Source organism: Macrosteles quadrilineatus, unplaced genomic scaffold, assembly GCF_028750875.1.
Source record: "Macrosteles quadrilineatus isolate MER2022 unplaced genomic scaffold, UCM_ALF_1.0 Scaffold_3__2_contigs__length_128488019, whole genome shotgun sequence".
Classification (NCBI taxonomy): Eukaryota; Metazoa; Arthropoda; class Insecta; order Hemiptera; family Cicadellidae; genus Macrosteles; species Macrosteles quadrilineatus.
The window spans coordinates 47,631,255-47,655,578 of record NW_026542596.1 but is presented as its reverse complement, the minus strand read 5'-3'; the positions used below and the strand labels follow the sequence as shown (position 1 = coordinate 47,655,578).

Genomic DNA, 24,324 nt, shown 5'->3' with positions numbered 1-24,324 from the left:
CTATACAACACTGATTCAAGGTCTTTTTTTCTGGTTATTAAAACTCAAGAACAATTTTATACACAAAGAATTTCTGGTTCCTTACCTGGATGATGCCTAGTTATTTAATTTCATTTACGGTTACACTATAATATTGCACTTGTGATTAATTAAATCCGTTATGTAAGAAAAACGTTTTTAATCTCACTTAGTTGGGATTTGCTTTCAAAACGTGATCGGAAATGGTTTGTAAACAACATTTGTAAACATATCAGTGACAGCTAGAAAAATAATCTTGATCCGAACAGCTTTTCGTTATTTCATAGATGATTGTGTGTTAAAAATTTCACAAAAATCGCACAAAAATGCATTTTTGTACATCCGTAATTTTATTTACAAAGTAGTGAGGCCATATTTTAATGGCTAAAGACACTGTCGCCAATCCAGTGAATACATTAAAATGACTTGGATCTTGATAGGTACTATCGTTTTCATGGAGAAGATTGCGTAAAATGCTATCTTGAGTGTTACAGACAGACAGACAGAAATAGAGATAAGACTTGTTTCTGCTTCTTTAATGTATAAAACGTAAAAATAACTTAAAAATATATAATTCTGAGCAATGTACAGACAAAACTCTAATTTTATTTATATAGACTTAAATAGAATTAGTTTCACGAGTACTTAGGTTTGCTGCAATAGGGAGGGTAAAAAGGTGTTTCTTTGTAAAATGTTAATAGTTTAGTATGAAATGAAAACATCTTCCAAATTTGATCAAAATATGTTCATAAACAAGCAAACTACAACAGTTTACTTATTCTCCATAAGAATAACATAGAATTTTAAAATTACAGATTTTTGGAATTTTCTCCGTAACCATTAGGCGCATAATAACGCTTCAATATACTAAATTATTTGTTTTTTTAAGCCCTACAAAATGGTTTGAAAAAGGAATTGCTAAATTTTAAGTTTTTAGGGTCAAAAATGGGAAAAACCTATTTTTACCCCATAAACCCCCGTTCCCATTGTCCGATCATGCTGGTTCGCGAACTCGTTCAAATAAACGTAGGTTTACACTTTTGTACCAAATTTCATCAAAATCGGACCATTTTTGCTCAAGTTATCGCGCCAACGGACACATATATAAATATATATATATATATATATATATATATGAATTTGAACGGATGGTGTTTTTTGCCTCTAGGGACCTCAAAACGAAAAAGTAAATCGGTCCCGGGTCCAGGTCTCACCATGAGTACTACGGTAATAGCTTATTCCCTATATAGGGGAAATTCGCTAAAAACAATAAAACACCATTTGTTCAAATTACACGAAATGTAAACGTATACCTGTCAATAGGATTGAAAAACTGAAAAATCAAACGATATGAAATTTTTATCATACATGTAAATTTTTTTTATTTACTTGTTAACACAGTAAACAAATAGTTTTCACCACTCTTATCAGTAGGCTAAAAAAAGACAAATAATTTAGAAGCATTTGTGTTCTACGCCTATGACAGTAAAAGTGCTATACACAGTATATTCTCCCATGTTGTAGTAGGCTAAATATAAAACTGTTTTTTTTTTAGAATATATATTTTGTTCATAAAAGTTGGCAAAAATCTGCATTTCACTGTAGGATTTTGAAACTTAAGCTTTCTTCATTAATTTGAACTATCTTTTGGAACTAAGAAAAAATGGTGCATCAAAATGTGGTGTAGTCTACGCAGCTTGTTAACCGACAGATATATAAATAATTCACAGTACAAATGTAAATTGTTAACAAGTTTTATTTTTGCCCAGCTGATTTACGGCACTGAAATCATTTAAACTAATCACCTTCACTGTCTGCCCTTCACAACTGAAAAGGTTTGAAAAAATAGTCACTAAAATGGGTTTTTAAAACCAATTTTATTAAATATTTGTAGCATTTTTATAATGTTTTACTTTATTTATCTAAACAGTCAACAGCACTTAATATATAAACAATAATATAATAATGTATAATTTCAAAGGTTTAAAATGGATTGTAGCAATTTTACTACAATCATTTTACTATTAAACAACAAATCAAGAACAATAATCCATTTAAGTTATAACAGTTATTTTTTAATTTTACTGACAAAGGCAGTGGTTTTAAACTTGGGACTTGTTGAAAAAAATTTTTTCTTCACAATAATGTAAGAATAACATTTTTTGAGTTGTGTTTAGAAAATGCATACTGTACGTCCTAAAATTATTTATATATTGTGCTAGGTTTGTTTTAGCTCAAGTGTTTTAAAATAACAATTTAAACTAATGAAATTATAACAAACCAATCACATTTTTAACACGGCCTAATTATACTTTTTGTTGTATAACAAAACGATTGTCATCAATTTTGGCCAAGAGATTTGTTGATTCGAAGAGTGCCATGAATACTTTTTGGGGACGATCAAACAAGGTCTCTACCCAATAATTTTGAAAGGAAAGATTTTTTTAAAGATGATTTTTAAAAACCTCAAAACTAAAATTATCTTTGTCTAAAACACAACTGGTTTAGGGTGGGAAACCCATTTACAGTATGGATTCATAAACACTATCCGAGCAATAATAGGCTAAAGAAAAAAGAATAAACTGTTACCTCTTATAAAACTTTCCACAAAGATGGTATTGCTATCAAGTATTGCACAAGGTATTTGCCATGTTAATCAGTCCCTTCAGCCAAACATGGTATATTAAGCCTACTGCAGTAGGTCTAGTTCTGCACTAAGAAGGAATGTTAACAGATACTAGATTTTACCACGTTCTCAGTCTTCTCTCACAGTCTTGTTTATCGTTGGTGGTAAACTGACTTGACTGATCTTCCGCTGTTCGTTCATCAAAAGTGAAGCAGAAGAAAGAAGGACAGCGACTTGCTCCGGCGTCGGACATGCAATCATTATCCTGTCTTCATTTGTGTATCCGTTGTTATTCGACAAGATATTCTGTAGTCGAGACAGCGTGCCAACAATATTGTTCTGGAACAAAAGAGGAAATACAGTAGAACATCGATTATCCGAATTAATTGGGGATTGGGGGTGTTCGGATAACTGATTTTTCGGATAATCGGTCATTGACTGGAAAAATACGGGGAACGGGAAATGACGGGAAGGGATAGCGGCCGGCGGTGATTTGCCGTTTTTGCGTCTGTGGATAGCCTACTGTACAATAATATAAATTTTATTAATTAACATCCAGATTTATTTTTACAATACAGCAACAAACATGTACAACAGTACTTAGAACTGGACTATCAGAATGTGTACAGAAAGAACACATTCACGTTTACGTTTGGACGACATAGTCAGTGTAGAATGAAACAGTACAATAGAAACCCATACGAACTGTCACTGTCGAATGCTCACAGGCGACTGAGACTTGAGAGAGACGGAGACTGAGTCAGTGGGAGTAGGAGTGGTGCGCACGGCCATAGCGCACGACAATTTCGTCACGTATGCCCGTCCCGCCTCCCGCCTTAGCAGCCGTGCGGTGGCGTAGCGCTACGGCCAGTCGTGATTGGCGCGCGATTTTATTGATTTTTGCTTCTTTCTTCCTTTCGGTTAACCGACGTTTCGGATGACCGGGCTTCGGATAATCGACGTTCTACTGTATTCACATCTATTAAAAAACAAAAAAAGTTTGTACACTAACTAATAACTAGCACAACCCATTGTGGCTTGGCTCACAAAAATTTAAATCGAAAAGTTGAATGTTTAATTTGATACAAAATAATAAAAAAAACATCACAGATCTTAGTTTAAAAAGAAAATGTATCCATGTGGAAAATGTATCTATTCGTGGACACCATAACAACATAGTTTAGACATCCCCTTTACCGCCACGGACTATACTTGGAAAATAAACGCCAGGCTTTACAGACCTTCATTTGGCTGTACTTTCTCACTGTCTTAATGCACTGCACACCACAGTTTGTAAACTCCTCAGAACTACATTGCACTGTTACCCCTCATGTCTTAGTTGCTAAGACAGTGGCTAAGTGGACTTGAATCGCTTCATCTTAGTTATTACTGTTACTAGTGTCTTATTGTTAGTGGTTTTGTTATTTGTGGTGATGGGTTTGAAACGGAAACAGTTCTGTGGAACAAACATGATACCTTAAATAGGTTTGACAAAGGAGAATTGGTACTTTCCTGTTAAAGGGAACATTCATTATTATCGATGATTTTTTTCTCGATATATCGATGTTTTTGTTTTCCGATCCATTACAAATTGACAACAAGAAATGAAACTGTTCTAAGCTAACCTAACATAACCAACCATACTTGCTGTACCATTTAAAAATTCCCTTTGGGTTTGAATATAAAAGGCAAGTTTTAAACGCGGAATTTTTAAATGTTACAGCAAGTTTGGTTAGTTATGTTAGGTTATTTATTTTAGAACAGTTTCATTTCATTACTGTTTGTTGATACTGAACAATATTTTTCGTCATTGTCAGCTGATATGTTTCAATTTGTTAATATCGATATATCGAGAAAAAAATCATCGATAATAATGAATGTTCCCTTTAACAGGAAAGTACCGGAGAATTTTTTATAACTTAATGATTTTAAAATAATTTTTTATGATAGTTGTAAATATTTTGCTTATCTCACTTTTCTCTTATCCAAATCAAATCCAATTTATCGAATTTCACCGTGACCAGTTTAGATCGGCTAACAATCAAGACTACTGTAAAATCATATCTTGACTCAGTTAGTGATGGATAAGGACGGTGGCATGTTACCTTGATGGGTCGGTAGAGGATGAACTCTGTGTCCCTATTGGCCAGGTACAGTTGCATGCTACGTTGCAATGTTGGCAGCTTAGTCTTGATGTTACGTGTCACATCCTGCACTAGAGTGTGTATCTCGTCCGAACCTGCCCACGGCTGAGCTCGTAACAGACCCTCCGTTTCCTTCAGGGACTGTACCTGAGCAGCCAACCAGTTAGATAATTAGGAGTCTTACAAGAGCTTGAACACCAAATAAGTTACGAGTCCTGCCCACAGGATTGCGCATTGTTACATTAAGTTGATGAACTGCGTTTTGAGTTAATTTGAAAAGCCTATCTGTGATTGATTTTTTTTTTTCACACAAGCTGTGTTTAACTTATACTGAAAAATCTTATGAAGTGGATCCTTATTCCTTATGTGGCCTGACAATGACGTTTTAAATCACTACTGAAATGTATGAGTTTTACACACTACTTTACGTGTCAAGGATCGTCCTACAACTTAAGTTTTGACCTTTATTTGTCATATCACACAATACAGAAGCTATAAAAATTAATCGTAAATCTATGAATCTTACAGAGAAAAATGTGACTGGGCAGGTACCATAAAGGTTAAATACCATTTTATTAGGTTAGGATAGTAGGCTTATCTGAATGAGAAAGAATTTACAAGGGACAAGGTACACACAAACATTGGAATATTTCACCGACAATAGCAACATTTTCAATCAAGGAAGGTTTTATTGGGAAAGAGAGTATCTTCAAGTACAATGGTGGCAAGCAGGAAATATTAATTTTACATTTAAATTAGCACATCGAAACCATCATCGATTTCCCTAAAGATGTGCAAACATGTACAGTTGTTAAACGTTTTTTTGTCACTCGTGCATCGGGTAAAAAAAAATTAACTAAAATAATAATAAGAACTTCTTACTCTGTCAAGGAAGCTAGATAGTGGACCAATGATAGTGTTGGCAGCGTCTGCAATGAACACTTCACAAGAGCTCTTCAACTGCCTGTCAACATCTTTACGAGAGTCAAGCCACTGTTCTTTGACAATCGGAGGGCCTTCGAGCAGGAACTGAAGCAAGGCATTGCTTGAAAACACTCGACTTCTTTTCTGCAGTAGTTCATAAGCTGAAAACAATGTCCTGTTTAAAAGTGGTTGCTCTTTTTTGTTGGAGGGAAGTTATTTATATTTGTAGATCCAATGCATCTTTATTAATATAACCATTTTTTATATTACATCGATCTTTAAAAAGAATTGTTTGCACACCAAAAGTGTTTTTTTTCTATAGAGTTAGTTACATAAAGAACTAAATGAGCAAAAATAATTCAGTGTTTTCCTACAGGAGATCCTAACTGGTATAAGCTATATGAGTGATTAAATGCCCATAAGAACGCTATAAATCGTTAGTTTTAAATAGCAGATTAACACTTTTGTTAATTCATATTTTACATGATGTACACTTCAAAATTAGTGCTGACACACACACAAATAATAATCCTATCTTAGAATAAATAGGGCACATTGTACATATAAATAATTTAATCCTTACAATTTTTATCTATAGATAATATTATGTTTATTAAAGGTTACTATACATTTTATGGTTCAGATATTTTTAAATTAAAGAAATTTCAATATTTTAAGATTTCAATAGTAGTTAATATAATGATAATTTTACTATGATATTTTTTTCTGAACTCATTGTCGTAATAATTATGGGTATGTTTGAATTTCTCTTCTCTGTTTTAATGACTTTCTTAATTGTTTGTATGAATTGGCAATTTCACTGAGTCTTTGCCATTGTAAATGGCATGTTTGTGTGATTACAAAACGTAATGGTCTATTTATGTTACTTATTAGTGAAGTGAATGAACACTATTAGATATGAGCAAATAATTAGATGGTGAATTGTCTATTGTGCATTTAATTTGTATCAGCTACCAGATTGATATTATCTTTAAGTAGCTGCAAAAAACAAAAACTTACCTGCTGTCCTCATTTTGCTGAAATCAAAACTCATTTCCTTCACAGTGAAATCCACCTGAAATGGAGCAATTTGTTCACGAAGGATGAGCAGATGTTTTATTTGGAATAACTCCCCGTCCAATGCAGTCTAAAAAGAAAATAGCAACTGATTTATTAATATTTTAGGGTTTCAAACAATATTAATATATACACAAGACACATTTGAAACATAAAGAAATGATTAATTAATTAGTTGTGTAGTATATACTTATAGAAAAAAGTGCTTTGAAATACATCAAAATTATAGGAACTGATTGGATAACTCAATATTAAATCTTGTTCCATTATGTGAGTAAGCAAACCACAAACAATAATATATCGAACCTTGTTTGTTTTGATGGTTTCTGCGGCACTGTTGATGCTTTGTATACACAGTGTGAGAGCCTCCTGTGATAGACCTTGGAAGATCGGTCGCTCGATGCAGCGATACAGTCGGGAAAGACAGACTAGTGTCCGTCTCACCGGGGGATACCACATCCCATGTAAGTCTCCCGGGGAACCTGTAGGTGAAAACATGTAATAAAGTACCATGGAACTTGGATAGTTCAAACTCCAAGGGATCAGTACCAAATTAAAGTATCAAAAAATTCAAATTGGATAAATTTTGGGATAAAGGGGTTTAAAACTGAAAACAAGTTCAATTGCACAACTAGCGGAATATGTGTACAGTATTCAGTAAATTGAGTGGTTTATTAAATCTCTGCTGTTATTTTTAGCAAGAGTGAAAGATTTGTAGTTTGTTAGGCATCCAATGACGACATCGTTGCTTGATTTTACCATTGAAAACAATGTCTAACTTACATTAAAATTAAAAACTGAAAATGGTAACAGCCCTCGTATCATGTGCAGAGGTTGAACGAAAACAACCAGCCAATGGAAAGTTGGACGGTCTGTTACAGAACAAGGGTTGGCAGGAACAGAGTGGGCTGGTAAGCAGTAGCAAGGCCATATTGCAACACTATCCAGTGTTTTCAATCGCATTTTTTTCAGCGTATTGATCGCTAAAAAGCAATGCATTCTAAAAACATATAATTACTTTAAAAGTTAGGAGGTCATTTTTCATTCTGAACAATCATCCACAATAATGACTTACTCGCAGGAAAGTTTCTATGTGTTGTTGTAAGCCGGGATACTTCTTGTGATGTTGTGGAGCCTATAGACACCAGTGAAGCTCGGGACTCACTTCTACTGAGTGCAGCCATCTCCTGATCATGTAGTGACTGGGCGATACTCTGCAAAAAACATATAATCTCCTTAACTGGGGTATAATTTCAATATAGGCTATCAAGGAGAAACTTCCATAACTTTTAAGTTTAAGGAGAAACATAAATGAGACTTAATTAAACTTTATACTTCCAATGTGGCCAGTTAAACTCTTGTAAATTTGTCTCTACAGTAAAAATTCTATTAAGCATTGTAGGCCTAGTAGTGGAGTGGAGATGACAGAAAAATACAAAGAAATTTCATTGAGGAAATTTAGAACTCTTTGAATCTATAACACTTAGTTTTGTTTGAGGAAAGGTGCTAAGCCTAAGAAAGGTGATTTGTTTAGAAAAAATGGATAGTAGCTTGCATGCATACCTTAGAAAAAGTTGAGGTAGACAATTTAGTTCCCTGGGGGGGGGGGGGATATTATTATTTTTGTATTCCTCAAAGTTCTAGCCGGAATTGTTTTCCATGTTACTTAGGCTAGGTAGGTCTAGCGGAGGTCGCAGCATTATCAAATCCATTGGTGATTGGCGGTATTTGAGCCCGGGTCCTCGAGGACCAAAGTCCAGCGCTCTAACACTTGGCCAGCTCGCTCCCCAGTTAACAAAATATTGTGTGCTCTGAATAGTTCAATTCTGACAAAGTGACAATTACGTGTGAGTATTTACCTCCATCATCTCCAGTTTCTCAGGGTATGCCAGGTCACCAGGGGAGGGATTGTATTCGGCAATGTCAGATTTGAGGTAGAGATGAGCTCTAAACACCAGACGTTCCTGTACATCCTGCAACAGCTGTTCTGCCACCTTGCCAAACGCCTCCAGGGCAGTGGCTGCAAAATGTACAAGAAAGTTGTATGAATAATTGTTGTTCAACATCGTGAAGACAAGTTGACATCATGTTTTGGAACCTGGAATCCTACCCTGGGGTCATTCCATATCAAGTGATCAAAATAAAAAATAAAATTTTCCCTTATGTTTTTCATTCTTGTTAGTTTTTGGTTTATTTAATATACACATAAAACCAATTTAAAATTTAGAAAAAAAATATTTTTATCTCCTTTGGTTTTTTTGTAATCTTACTTTAAAGTTCCAAAAAAAGTGTGGTTTTGCGCTTAAAGGGATTTACGTTTTATTTAATATCTCAAGAAAGAATAAAGATAGAAAGGTAAAACAAAAACCATTCTTTTCAGGATTAAATTAGCTTTAATTTGATATACAACATGACAGTATTTAAAGTAATTAAAATTTCAACCCCCCAAACTCAAAATTTCAAAAGCCAATCCCAAAAAACGCATATGATTAAAAATTTTCAAAAAAATACCATGGATCCTTAATGTTATTAATAATTTATGTCCAAAAATTCAAGTTGGGATCTCAATGGGATCCATATTAAAATAATTTTTTTGTATAAGCCTGCAATGTAAATAGACAAGTCGTAGGCTACAGGGCTAATCGTTACATTCATTAGCTACAAAAATGTCTAAGTAACGTAACATACAATAAAAAGCTCAGTTGTACAATACAAGTACAGTAAGCCTAAAGTGTCTAAAATTTGGTAACTTCACTTTTTAAATAAGATATCAATTTCCTTTGATACAAGCTTCTTTGAGGATGAAGAGCAAGTTAACCCAGATTCAGAAATAATTGCGGAATTGAAAGAAAAATTTCAGAAAACTACAAAAAAAGTGAGAAGTTCTTGAGACTTACAACATTACCTAAAAGTTGGACTGTGAAAAATTGAAATCGAGTTTGGTGTCAGTAATAGGATGGCCAGAAGAGCTAAATCGTTAGTTAAAGAAAAGGGAAATAATGTCATGTCCAGACCCAAAGCCAGGAAACACTTTGGACCAGAATGTTGTAGATAAAGTCAAAGCTTTTTACAACTCTGATGATGTGAGTCGAATTATGCCAGGCAAGAAAGATTTTGTAGTGATGAAAGTAAATGGATAGAAAGAAAATGTGCAAGAGAGACTGGTTTTATTAAATTTAAAAGAATACTTTGAACCGTTCAAAAAAACAGAATCAGCTGTGAAAATTTTTTTCTCAAAGTACGCTGATTTAAGACCGAAGAACTGTATCTTGGCTGGGGGAAATGGAACTGACTCTGTTTGCGTGTGCACAATGCACCAGAATGTAAAAGGAATGATTGTCGGAGGAAAGCTGAAAAAGGTGAAGATTGATGAAGCTACTGATCTTGGCGATTACAAACAATGTTTGTCACAAATAATGTGCCAAGAAAATACCCCTGACTGCTACCTAAACAAATGTGTAAAATGTCCAGGAGTATTAAAACCAAAGAACTAAAACTAAAAGAAGTACTTCTGAACCACTTTGAAGAGGGGATGATAGAGACCATCACATACAAACAATGGGTTTCTGTGGATAGGTGTACATTTGAGACATTTTGCGAGACTGTAGAAGAATTTGTGGACAGTTTTTGTGAACAGCTTGTTGAACTAAAGAATCATTCATTCATATCCTGTCAGCAATCCAAGTACTACAAAGATTTGAAAGAAAACATCCAAGAGGATAAAGCAGTTGTAAGTTTGGACTTTTCAGAAAACTACTCTTTTGTGGTCCAAGACGAGGCACAGTCTTTCCACTGGAATAATAACCTCTGAGCTACTGTGCATCCATTTGCTGTTTATTACAATGAGAAAGGAGAAATTAAGTATACAAGCTTTGTAATAATATCAGAATGCTTGATTCACGACTCGGTAGCAGTCCATTTATTTCAATTGATATCTTATTTAAAAAGTGTTAAAAAGTAAATTTTATTACGGTACCAAATTTTAGACACTTTAGGCTTACTGTACTTGTATTGTACAACTGGTTAGGCCTATAGACTATTAGCTTTTTATTGTATATTACATTACTTAAGACATTTTTTGTAGCTAATGAATGTAACTATTAGCCCTGTAGCCTAAGACTTGTCTATTTACATTGCAGGCTTATAGAAAAAAATTATTTTAATATGGATCCCATTAAGATCCCAATTTGAATTTTTGGACATAAATTATTAATAACATTAAGGAGTAATGGTATTTTTTTGAAAATTTTTAATCATATGCGTTTTTTGGGATTGGCTTTTGAAATTTTGAGTTTGGGGGGTTGAAATTTTAATTACTTGAAATACTGTCATGTTGTATATCAAATTAAAGGTTATTTAATCCTGAAAAGAATGGTTTTTGTTTTACCTTTCTATCTTTACTCTTTCTTGAGATATTAAATAAAACGTAGATCCCTTAAAGCGCAAAACCGCGCTTTTTTGGAACTTTAAAATAAAATAACAAAAAACGAGATGAGGTGAAAAAATTTTTTTTTTCATATTTAAGCTTCTTTTGCATAGATGTATCTAATGTAAAAAGATCAATCCTGTAAAAAATGGTGAGGTAATTGGTATTTGATCACTTGACATGGATTGACCCCCTGTCATCTGATGAAACAAACCAGCCAACGCTAGAAAATCACAAAACAATCACACGGAGGACTGAGTAGTAGGCTAATCAAAACAAGAAACAAAACCACCATCAAGAAAACAAGAAATAGTACGAATAGATAGAGCGGACGAAATAGGTACAATGCTTAAATTTGTTGCTAAGGTAAGACCTCAAGTTTTCTTTTGCGAGTTTGTTTTGACTACAGCTCTCCGAGAGGTTAACCAGCTTTGGCTAAGTTTGTGTACTTATCTTTGTTTTCGCTACTTTACCTGAGGAGGTAGAGTCAATCATATACAAGGCAGCTAAAGATGAATACAATTACTTTGGAAGGTTTCATAGGTATAAAGTAGATATACCTGACTCTATTGACAGTCCACAGTACCCTCACTTTTTAAAAGCCATTCTGACTGTGTTTAAATTGAACTGAAAGGTCAGCTGTTAAATTAAATATTCACATTTTTAAATTTTTACAAAGAAAGTGGGTCAGCATCACTGAGTCTTTGAAAGCGAACTCTATAAATAAATTAAACACAAGAGGGGCAAAGCCCTAAAGGAAATTATCTTTTTAGTTAACATTCATCCCACCGCTAGGTCATGATATTTAAAATTTCACCTCAATCGTAAAAATCGGTTAAGTAGGATGTTGTTCAAAGGTTTATTGCAGACATTTTCCATCACGAATGTAAAAAATAATATACAACGTTTCGGGATCTGGAATCTGATCCCGAAACGTTGTGTATTATTTTTTACATTCGTAATGGAAAATGTCCGCAGTAAACCTTTGAACAACATTTACTCACCATCACCAACAATGAACTTCAAACTAAGTAGAATGGCTGGGAAAAGGAAGTAACAGAGAAAACCCTTTTTGTATTAAGTTGCCTTAGCCTACATAGAAAGTAGAAAGCAAATGAAACTCACGGTTGTTTTGAACCTGTTCTTGAATCATCTCATTCCTCAGTATGGAGCACTGCTCTGCCAGAGTTTCCAGATGTTTCATGTGGATGACTAGGGGTCGCAACGTGTCATAGAGACTGACACATAACCCCTCCAGATACTGTCTGCAAATAACGAATCCTGTTATAAAAAATCATAGGACGAAAATGAAAGTAATCAAAGTATTTTTAAAACTAAAATAAAGCCCCAACTACAATTTGTGGCTTGCAACATGAAGGAAAGTAAGTTCATAGGCTTATCTCATCTTCGTCTTGCAAGCGTCGTATTGATAGAAAATTAATCGGTAGTTCAGTCCTGACAGCTCTTTTCTTTCTTTTTTTTAATAAACTGCATAAGCCTTTAAAAAAAGGCTTGTCCGCAGCGTTTATTTTAATACTAATTGTCTTTTCCATCTTCATCTTGGTCTTGAGTCAGTGTGAACGATTAACTGTACAAAAATATATTTCCTACTTTTTAAACAGTAAAAAATTTGGCTTATAACATTTTTACATGATTACAAACAATTTAAATATTGAAGGGACAAAAAAAACTGTAGAAAAATATATTAAATGTAAAAAATAAGAACAAGAGTAAATATTCAAGGAATCTTCTTAAAATTATTTAACATGAGTATATACTTTCAGATTACAATCATTCAACAACAAATAGATATCTAACAAGGAATAATAACAGCTGAAACAAACTTTACGACATATAATAAAACAGGAACTACATTTTTAACAGTTGATAACATTTATCATCATTACATTACCATCATAGACTTAGTTATAAATTTAACTGATTAGGTCTATTACTCTTTATTACAGGTTAATATTGATACAATATTGAATAATGTTATGATGCTGAAGAGGATTTGGAAATTAATTTAATATAATTTAACATGGAGAGATTTTGGAGCCGAGCCAGACCAAACTTTTTACTATTAGGATTGTAGAAAATATCCTCAAAAATCCTTCAGCCTGGTCCTCAAGCCCTGAGCCTAGTCTAAGATTGCGTCGTTGAAAATTCATGATATTGCTGCGATTGCAGGAGACGATAATGTCTTTTCGACTGGGAAGATGTTCACCACTTTGCCGTTATCGCAGGGGACATTTGTGATTTTACCCTGACTGCAGGGGACTTTCACTATTTAACTGGGACCACAGAAAACATTTACTATTTTGACACAATCATAGTTATTGTTGTAACTTGATTGGATTCTTACAAATAAAAATTCTTTAAAGTAACTCCGATTTTGGACCGACCCAAAGGTTAACCCAACTTGACCTGACCTCACCGAAAGTAAAAATTCTGGCCCGTTGTTCTCTACTATAAACACATCAAAATGGTTTTGAATAAAACAATGATTCTATCCAAATTCTCGCCTTAGTCGAAGATGTTTTCCCTTTTGAATAAACAAAACCATCAATCCCAAATTTCCTACCTCAACTTAAAAAAAAAAATGTTTTTAGGCCTAGTTATTTTATTTTATATTGTTTTGACTCCAACACAAATTTGATCCATATTATAAGATGAGCATTAAGGAGCATGTTGGATGGAAAAGAATAATATTTCATTTCGCGACTGACTGAGATCGGTAGATTTTTTTTATCAGAAAGGATGACTCCCCAACAAAAACCCTACGATCAATGACATTTATTTCTCACTAGAGTTTCACATGATACTTACGTAAACAGAGGTGTAGAGGTAGAAAAGAACTGCTGATACAGTCTCAGCTCATCTTGCGAAACATGGATCAGAAAGGCACAAGCAGAGCGAGTGAGAGAGCAATGGTCCCCAGACATGTTCTCGGCCAGTCCTCGGATCGTGTTGAGAACACTATCGCTGATGAGGGTCTCTCGCTGAGACAGATACAGCTGCTGACAGTCGCTCAGTAGGTTCTCATATCTGGTGAAAAAAAAATAATAAGATGCGTACAACTGCAGGGAAGTAAGACAATTATAAACTGTTCCAAATATAGACTTTCGCTGTAATTAAGGAAATTGGTTCACTTACTAAAATGTTTTTCAGTAAATCTTTTCATGGAAACCCAACTAGCAAACCTTGGCTAGCAAGGAATTTAAAAAAAATGAATAGAGTTTGGCTAGCTTATCTGAAAAAATTAGAGTCCAGGGGTTATTAGATAGGTACACAAAAAAAGAACACAATACATACACTGATATTTCCTCCTGATTTATGACTTCAGAGAGTAGTTTGAAGAGAAGAAAAATTGTTTGATTGTTTTTTCTCTCCAACCTACTTTTTTACTAAGTTTTTAAAAAACAAAAGTCAATAATCAGAACTCTTGCAAATTGCCCCCAAAAAACATCATGTAGACAGTTGTTTTGAAATTTTAAAATTTTAACTCTAACTTCAATATACGTTTTTGAAATTTTAAAAATGGTTCATGGAAATCCTGGTATGTTTCAAAATCATCTTAGTAATCACTCATATAATACCCGAAGACAAGACATTTTTTAATACCCCACTCATAATTTAAAAAAATATTAAACAAGTCCTCTCTATATGGGGTTAAAAATTTACAATAAAATTCCAAACTCCTTAAAGCAATTAAACTTAGCAAAATTTACAGACAAAATCAAAACAGTTTTAGTGGAAAAAGCATATTACACTCTTGAGGAATTTTTCAACGACTCCTGGTAACAGACACCAATTCTCTCATCAACCTCTCCTAACATAAACAGTTCCACCATGCTGTAGCTTTTGTAGGGGTACTGTACTGGCTAAATGTTTGTTATATATTTAGTTCCTTATTTATTAGAAACCTTGACAATGTACCTGTCTGTGTATTATGTTTGTAATAACTTTAAAAGATGTTATGTGCAATAAAGAATTGCCATTTGTCATTTGTCATAAAGAAGTCCTATGTTATAGTCCAGTCAAAATATACCGTTTTTACGTACAACCGGCCTTGTTATCCGTACTGTCAATCGGTATGTAAATTAATGACCCAACCTCCAAAAATATCCGAAAGTTTTGAAACTTTTCACACATATTTCTAAGTACCTAAGGAAGATTATACCATAAGTCCCCATAAATATGAGGCAAATTCTAGTGGAAAATAGCAAAAACAGGCCCCATTATTTTTTTTTTGGCTAAAATCTCGAGAACTGTTTGTCAAAGCTAAAAGTAACCATATACTAAATTAAATACGGTATTATTAAATTTAAAAAAAAAATACACTTTAATTTTATTTCTAATGATTACCAAGTATGGGTGCTAAAATATGGCATTTTTTCTCAAACTGTCTGTACTTTAGACGTTATCCCTAAGCTAAAAACCAATGCAATATTACTTCTGGGTTTTGTCAACAATTTCCCACTTGCCATGTGATTACAATTAGGCTAGAAGTACATTAAGGCTAGTTTAGTACGTACTACCACTCAGAAGAAAATAACTTACTGCTAAGGTGTTTCAAATTTTACATAACAGTTACAAAGGAAAAGTACTAGTTGATGATATTACTCGGAAAATTTGTCTCTTCTTTTTTCGATGAGCTCCAGTACAGGTTTCAATTTGATGGCCTGTGCTTGGAAGCGAGCGTAGTGGCTGGCATCGCTGGTTGGATATGCTGCTGTTTGCTGAGTAGCATGGATCAGCACAGAGGTGACAAATGATCGTAGGAGACTCACAGCTCGAGCCAAGCAATGCTGATACCGGGCCAGGTACACTGATGACTCTTTAAAGTTTGGCTGCAAGAGACAGCAGTTCAATAAATTCAAATATGTTTTAGACTGAACAATAGTTGCAAACGAGCTGGTTTAATCTGTGTAATTAAGAGATGGATAAACATGTTCCATTTTATTAATATGTGCAATTGTCTCCATTAATGTTGAGGGTAAAAAATCGTTGTCAATTTCAAGTCTTAAGGCAAATTTTTATTATATTTAAATACACAAGTTAGTTCATTAGGTCGTTTGTTCAATATAGAGAAAGTAGCTTTTTGAGGGTTTGAAACTAGACACTCCTTTCCTTGATTATTTGACTTTTAATAAATCGTCCAAGCAAAAGAAACAGGTGTTCTTATTCATAAACGGCACTACACAGATCTCACTCTACAATATATATGCAGCAAGGTAGCATTCTATTCCTAAAACAATAATGGTAATAATTAGATGTCTGCAGGCTACAAAAATTTAAAGGTAGAGCTGGACTAACAGTTGGCCTGAGGTATCGGTTTGGACCAGAAATAATTTTCGGATTGAGCTCAGGCCGGGTCATTTATGTTTGAGGTGTGTGAAAAGCAGTTATAAGGTGAACTCAGCAGAAAGCATCTGTGAAGACCCTTTGTAAAGTAGCAATTAATATTTTTTATATCAATACTTTCCAAAGCAGCCTGATCTCAGCCAGAGTCTGAGACCCAAAGGTCAACATTTTTTACTCAAGTCATAGTAAATAAGTCTGGCCTGCAACCTCTAGCAACCTGGTAACCTCTAGTAAAAATGATGATACTTTGGAACTATACTGACCACATCAAATCCAACCTAACCTATGTTTTATGGTGGACTATGTTTTATGTTAGGTTAGGAAGATTTTCAGAGTAGGATTGACGACTTATGGTATGTAGACCTATTTTATTTGTTATGAAGATTTTGTTATTTAAACTAGGCCTAGTAAGTCGATTTATCGATGTGGTTGGTATAATACCAAAGTACCTAAATGATAATGATAAAACTTCTGTTATTTTATGACACTTTTACCGCTCATCTCCTTAGTAAATCACACATAGAATGTTTACTGACGTGTGACTGCATGTACTGTATGGCTCCGTCCAGCTGGTCCAACAGCTGGGTGAAGGTAGAGCTGTTGACAGACAACGCTGGTGACTCCAGCCTCTGAGTTATCAGCCGCAGGACCTTGAACTGGTCCAGTCTCTCACTCACTGCGTTGTTAATGTCGCTCAGCTTCATCTGGTAAACGAGTACAATATTTAAATGTAAGCGCATAATTTGTTCTTGGGTTGAAGTTAGGCCTTTTTTTAACATAACCATTACTTCAGATAGAAACATGTTTTTGCCTCACTACACTGTTTTAATTTTTATATTTTTTCCCGTAGCAAAGGTAGTAAACTTAGCAGTGGTATATCAAGGGTCGGTTTTAGAAAGGGTACTGTAACTAGTAGGCCAGATTATCTCTAGGTAACCCAATTAAATTTAACCAATCACACTAATGTTAAGCCCCTATCTATCTCTCGTTTGACCTAGAGGGCTAGTAGTAATCTAATTTGACCGAGCACATGTGAAGGTAGAGAGATTACAGATTTATGTGTGTTTTGTAGAACCAGTCTTTATCTGAAATATTTAGTGAACAATAATATAACATTAACAATCCATAGCTACTCAATGTGATAAATAGGTTTACATACCTTATAATCCGACAAACAGCTCAATTTATAACAATTTATGATACAAGCCAAAACATGTAAACAACTGTGACAAAAAATGAGCTGTTTGTTGGATTATAAGGTAGGCTTATGTAAACCTATTTGTCACATTGAATATAACACCTCAGGAGCTAGGATGGAAATGAATTATAATTCCATAGCTAATATCAATCACCAGGCAGTTCCCATAAAGATGTATTATATGCCAAGGCCTAGAAACAATCAAGATAAAATAAAAATAATTTTAAACTCATGCCTGATCTGCGAGAAGCTGCTCGCTGACTTGATGAAGTGAGTTGGTCCTGTTGGTCACCTGACGGTATTCTCGATTCAGTTCATTCAGATTGCTCAGTGATGACTCGACCTACAAAGTAGTAAATAAATCTAGTATGAGTAAGCCTAATATTTGACAGGTAAACTCAAATAAAGTTGATTGGCAATGAGTTTCTACATATATGGTTGTCAAGGATTTCTATTATATTGTTTGTTCCCATTTGGCCTTAGAAGAATATTTCATTCCATAATGTTATTTCAGTTCCATATTGTTCAGTCCCAATCCAATTGTTTCAATTCCATAGAGACAGACCGTCATATCTTCTCTCTCTCTCTCTCCCTCCCCCCTTCTTTCTACCGGTCAACCGGTCACTCTCAACTCAACTACAGTCCACTAAACTTCTAAACTAAGTTCATCAGTAACTTTGTATTATTCAATTCTCATTCTAAGGCCATCAGTTGCCATTTACTTTCCCTTTTTAAAATACCAGTTTATTATTATTTTAGTTAAGCAAGCAGCAGTTTTTTGTTTTATTTATTGTTTTGGACATTCACATTATTATATTAAATTCAGTGTTGCAAAGAACTAGGACAAAACTAGGTAACAGTGCAAGTAGTGAAAGCATCTCCCATCATCACAGGGGCGCCCCTAACTACAACTCGACTTCAAGACGTCAAAAGGTGCGTGCATCAAAATATCTAAATATTATCACTACAAAATTTGTCTTTTTATTACATTTTTAAAGTAACATATTCAAATTATCCCACAATGGTTTTGGCTTTAAAATAGATGCTTGTAACATTTAAGCCTCGTTCACACGGGGCGAGTTTACACGCTACTCGCTGGCGTGTAAGAAGCCGGCGAGTTGGCGAGTGTGCTTGTATTTGTTCACACGGAGCTTGTCCACTAGCCAACTCGCCGGCGTGTAGAAAGACGCCGGCGAGTCGGCGAGTGCGCCTGTAGTCGTTCACACGATGCTTTTTCCACTCGCTCAGTTGCTGGCTTGAACCAAATCCTCCACCATCTTTGAATAACACGCGCAGAAGCAACTGTGTTCACACTGGGCTACTTTACACGCCTACTCGCTCAAAAGCTGGCGAGTTGGCGTGTAAAGTAGCGGCAGCGTCAACTTTTTCCAGAGCTTTTTTACAAGCAGCTTTTGAGCGAGTACGTCGTTCACACTGAGCTATTTTACTAAGCTGCGTGTAAAAAAGCCGGCTTGTAGCTTGTAAACTCGCCCCGTGTGAACGGGGCTATAGGGTAAAAATGGAAGATGTAAGCTACTGGACCCTAGAATATGTAATTTACTATCCATATTTTATATTTGTAGGAATATTGTTGTGAACACATTTTTATCACGTTTATAGTCTTGTAAGCCTAATTAACACTTAAGAACTGTTTATTTTACAACATATCTCTGGGTATGGTCCAAGAAGCTATGTATACAGAGGATTTTACGATTAATAAAAACACTTCTATGAATTGGAAACGATGACTTGCGTTTAACGCACACATTTTATCACCAAAAAGTACGATTGAGAGTTTACCAAACCACTGGACTTTAATACTCAATAAAATATTTTGTACAACTTAAAATCTTTGGTATAGGCCTACAGACATGGGTACAAATAATTTATTTATTCTTGCCTATTAATTAAGAAGATTTTTAAGAAGCTAAGCTTGGACATTTTCCCATGTGGTGGTCAGAAATTTGTTAAAATTGAAATAATTGCATAACTTACTAGGCCTATGTATTAGAATGGTAGTTTTGTATAAGTTTTACATAATTTACTACCTGGGAGAGAAGTTGAGAGCATTCCTCCTTACGCTCTGCAAGCTGTTTGCAGTAGTTTGTGTAGATTGAATCTTCATCTTCCAACCAATCATTCTCAAGATTTGAATACCACTGCAGAAACTATCAACAGAACGTTAAAATACCTGAAAACCTAATTCAATATTCAATATTCGGTATTACAATATTTGTAATGCATCCAAGAATATTTCTTAGCATTCAGTCTTATGACACAATTTTTGTTTTTCATCTAGGCCTACTTACAACTTTGTCTTGTGGTATTTAAATAATTAAACCAAAATGCCTATCAAGTGTTTCTCTTAAGTTATTTATCATATTTAAGTTATATTAAGTAGATGTATAGGCCTATATTTAAATTAAGTAAAGTATATTTATCTGAACACACACATTAGTTTCAGTTGTTGAATAAAGTCGATCTCTTATCAGAACATCTTTTGTCGTTTTGTGTCCCCTTGCAAAAATGGTATGTTTCCCTCTCTATTATGTAAGAGTATAACATAATACAAAATAATTGCACATGCCTAAGCAAGGGATAATGTTTAAGGTTTAACGATGGTTCAGAGGCTGAGCAGAGGGATAAGAAAACAAATTTCTATTTCTAATCATTACTGATAAAGACAAAAACTAACGTTGACTTTGGTCAGTGAGTAACTTAGGCTACTGTAAGGTATACTGTAAATGCTATATTGACATATAGGCTAGTAAAATATACCCACTTGGTTTGTTGATTCAATAGATGTTTCAACACCCTTTAACAAATGTGGTTCTTCATCTGGCCAACGGTTCTGGCCAGAGTCATCACTTAGTTTATCTTCTCCCTTGAACAAAATACAAAAAGTATAGCCTATGCTTAAACCCTCCGAGTAAATAGAATAGGTAATGTAAATTATGAATAAGATTCTGTAAATCTAACATAACTTAGTGCATTCTTTGTATTAACCCGACCTGTCCAATTCCTTACAGCAAAGGACTATGGAAGGAGACATAATGTATAGGCAAATTTCTTTCTAACTTACCAAAACGTTAATGATGAAGGCCTACGAATATGAATAACAATAGGCCTATACTTTACTTTTCCCTGTTTTTAAGCTACCTATAAAATAATATTCTCATTTTTCAGTTTATTTGCATAAATAGGCCTAACTTACATTACTTAGCACTCAAAGAAATACATTTTAGCATATAGTTCAGGAGGGCACAGAGATCAATTTTCTGGCTGCTACCTAATATGATGGGTACACTTCCGTATCTGTTGTCAAAAACAACCGAATGAAAAATTATTCAATATATCGATTACGGTATTTTATTTTTATATCGTTTGGTTAACCTTACTAACCAATCGATATTTTCATTTGGTTGTTTTTGACAACAGATACGGAAGTCTACCTAATATGATCAACAGTTGTGCAAATAGGCTAAGTTAGTTTTCCTTAAGAAAAATAAAAAAACATAACAGAGGTGTACTTATGCTTTAAAGAACTACAGTAGCCTAGGCCTACTCATTTAAAAAATGCTTGGCCAATTCATCCAAAAACAATAACGATTGATATAGGCCTACTTATAGATTTACAATACATTATACTAACCTCGTGAAGGAGCAACTGAGATATTTCATCAGATAAATCTAATATCGCATTTCTTTGAAAACTACTTAGGGGAGCTAATGAATTAGTTGATGATTCCCACTCATGAATTTTAGAGTAGGTTTCTTTAGAGATAACATCAGCCATAACTATCTAGTCAAATGATCAGATAATATAATATCATCAGTAAAATTGGCCTAGGCCTGTAAAAAAGAATCTAGGCCGTCTTTAAAACTAATAGTCAAACCAAAACATTCATGAATCTACCCTATACTTCCTAGGATAGTAGGCCTAGTCAGTAGTCAAACCAGATCATTCAGAGTTTAACCATGTTTTGATGTTTAACACAAATATTTTGACCTCTTAAAACTGTTAAACACGAAATGCAAAATGAAAAAAAGCACAATGTATAAATGATTATTAAAACTCTAATCAATCAAAACTTAAATATGAACCCTCTCGGACTTGTGATTATGACAGTAAACATTTTAAGTTAGTAGCTTTAGCCTATCATCTGTCTGCAGTAGTCAGTCTCTGTTCTCAGTCTCACGACACGACACGAATCGGTTCGGTCGGTGATGTTTTGTTGTGATAGTGTTGACATTTATTTGACAAGCTGTTGTATCCTGCTGCCGAATCGTACCCGTAGTCCCGTTGTCCCGTTCCCGTACCGTTTCATTTGAGTCAATCCCGTCTTTCATTCAAGCTTAATTAAGGCTGTGATTTTTTGTACCATGCAGCTGCTCAAAAAAAGTTCATGGTTGATTGAAGATAATTTTCAACCAAGGATTGAATATTATATTTCTGAATTATAATTGTATAATATGACTTAAAGTAACTTGTCCAAATAGAGAATATAAAGATTTAACTGTGATAGAAGAACAAGTCTTTCCAGGTTTACTATACGAAGATGAGATATCTTACTTACTTACTTGTATACAGTACTTGAATTCTTCATCTTTGACAGAACTAGTCTGATAGATTGCGTTATACTTGTTAACAATAAAATATAAAAACTATGTACATTATTTACGGTAATTATACCGAGTCACTAACTTAACTTGGCCGTTTCTATTGGCAAGGCGGATAGAAACTCATCTCACAAGGGGCTCATCCTCAAGTTCCTTTAAGGAGTGGCCTTTTCCTACTAATAAATGAGAAAGTTTGGATGTATGTTTGTGACAAGTGAACGCGAAAAATACTGGTCGGATTGGGCTGAAATTTGGCATGATGATAGCTCACATTCCCGATTAACATATAGGCATATTCTTATTTCAAAAATCCTTTCGGGCTCCGCCCCAGTGGCTCTGGAGTTTCCCATGTTAACCTTATGAGAAATGGAATTATTGAATCTTAACAGCTGTTTCAATTAAACAAGTTGGTTCTGTTCTATGATGTTCAATAGCATTTAAGTTACAAAGATTACCAACAGGGTGCAGCACTATTATTTCTTTTACATTTATGACAACAGCTAATTTGCAACCAAAAGGTGAGTGAGCGTAGCGAACGAACTTCAACCTGGAGGCGAGTTAGCGTAGCGAACGAGCTAACCTGAAGGCAAGTGAGCGCAGCGAACGAGCTCCAACCTAAAGGTGAGTGAGCGTAGCGAACGAGCTCCAACCTAAAGGTGAGTGAGCGTAGCGAACAAACTTCAACCAGGACGTGATTGAGCCATGCGAACGAGATAATCTTGAAAATTAAGAAGTTAAACGGGGCAAAGCCCGCGGGTTACAGCTAGTAATCAATATATCTTTTAGTAAATTCTTAAAAAGAGGGCGCACCCATCTCCCGTACTCGAGTGGGCAGCGTATTGTAAATTTTTATGGCTGAGCGTGGATATCTACTCGAGGTATGGCTGAGACGACAGTGGGGAAAATATATGTTTTGGGCCCTCCTGGTGTGGTGTGCATGTACCTCCTCTCTCCTAAGGTGAGCCTTTAAGTTGATCTTCAATAGGGTCAGAATGTCCAGAACATACTGGCTGTATACTGTAAGGACTCCTAGGTCCTTGAAGATAGGTCGGCAGTGATCTAAGTAGCCAGCAGATGTTATTATCCTCGAGGCTGCCTTTTGCAAGAGCAGCACATCTTCAGCCACTGAGGAGTGCCCCCACAGTACTAGCGCATTGGTCACATGGCTGTGGAACAACGCATAATACACTGACAGAAGAGAATTTTCGGGAATTTCAGGCCTAAGTTTTCTAAGGCGATGGAGGACTCTTGATGCGAGATGTGTTGGTTCCAACTCAGCCTCGAATCTACCACGAAACCTAGGAGCCTTACCGCTCCCTCCTCCTCAACTATTTGTTTTAGGGTGCAGACTAGTGACTGGGTTTTGTCATAATTTATTTTGAGTCTGTTTTTGTCACGAACCAATCTTTTGTTTTTTTCAAGCAGATATTCAGCTTCTGTTGCTAGATAGTTAATATGTTAGCACCCTTGGTCAGCAATGTCGTATCGTCTGCAAATAATAACAATCTCCCATTCATATGTAAGTCGTTAATTATGATCGTGAATAGAAGAGGGCCTAAAACTGATCCTTGAGGCACATCGTGTGAGAGATGGCCCACGCTGGAAAGGGCCCCCTGCAGAGACACAACCTGTTTACGATCACTCAGATAGTTTGAGAGGCTCTTGAGGACAATGCCGCCAATGCCATATTTGCCTAGCTTTAGTAAGAGGATTTCATGAGGCACAATGTCAAAAGCCTTGCTTAAGTCTCAGAGGCTATAAGCTGGACAGACTCATGCCATCCAAAGGCTTCAGATATGGTATCGGCCAGGCTCAACAGGGCAGTGGTGGTCGAGCGGCCTTTTCTAAAACCGTGTTGGGCATCAGTGAATAGGCTGTTATCCTTAAAAAACAACATGAGCTGCTTCTTCTTTATGGTCTCAAG

At 35.0% G+C, this 24,324-nt stretch overlaps 1 protein-coding gene across 1 annotated transcript; it reads right to left on the bottom strand.

Moving 5' to 3' along the window:
* Window positions 1–2,647: 2,647 nt before the first annotated feature.
* LOC128990346 (conserved oligomeric Golgi complex subunit 3) lies at window positions 2,648–21,930 on the bottom strand. Its single transcript, XM_054412688.1, has 15 exons — window positions 21,433–21,930; window positions 20,563–20,664; window positions 19,829–19,948; window positions 18,016–18,123; window positions 17,119–17,286; window positions 15,842–16,068; window positions 14,045–14,263; window positions 12,341–12,480; window positions 8,649–8,809; window positions 7,865–8,003; window positions 7,096–7,271; window positions 6,733–6,859; window positions 5,671–5,873; window positions 4,750–4,935; window positions 2,648–2,983 (listed from the first exon to the last, which is right to left on the bottom strand). The coding sequence occupies exons 1-15, from the start codon at window positions 21,574–21,576 to the stop codon at window positions 2,774–2,776; spliced, it is 2,430 nt and encodes an 809-aa protein (XP_054268663.1). The 5' UTR covers window positions 21,577–21,930; the 3' UTR covers window positions 2,648–2,773.
* Between the last annotated feature and the right edge of the window lie 2,394 nt (window positions 21,931–24,324).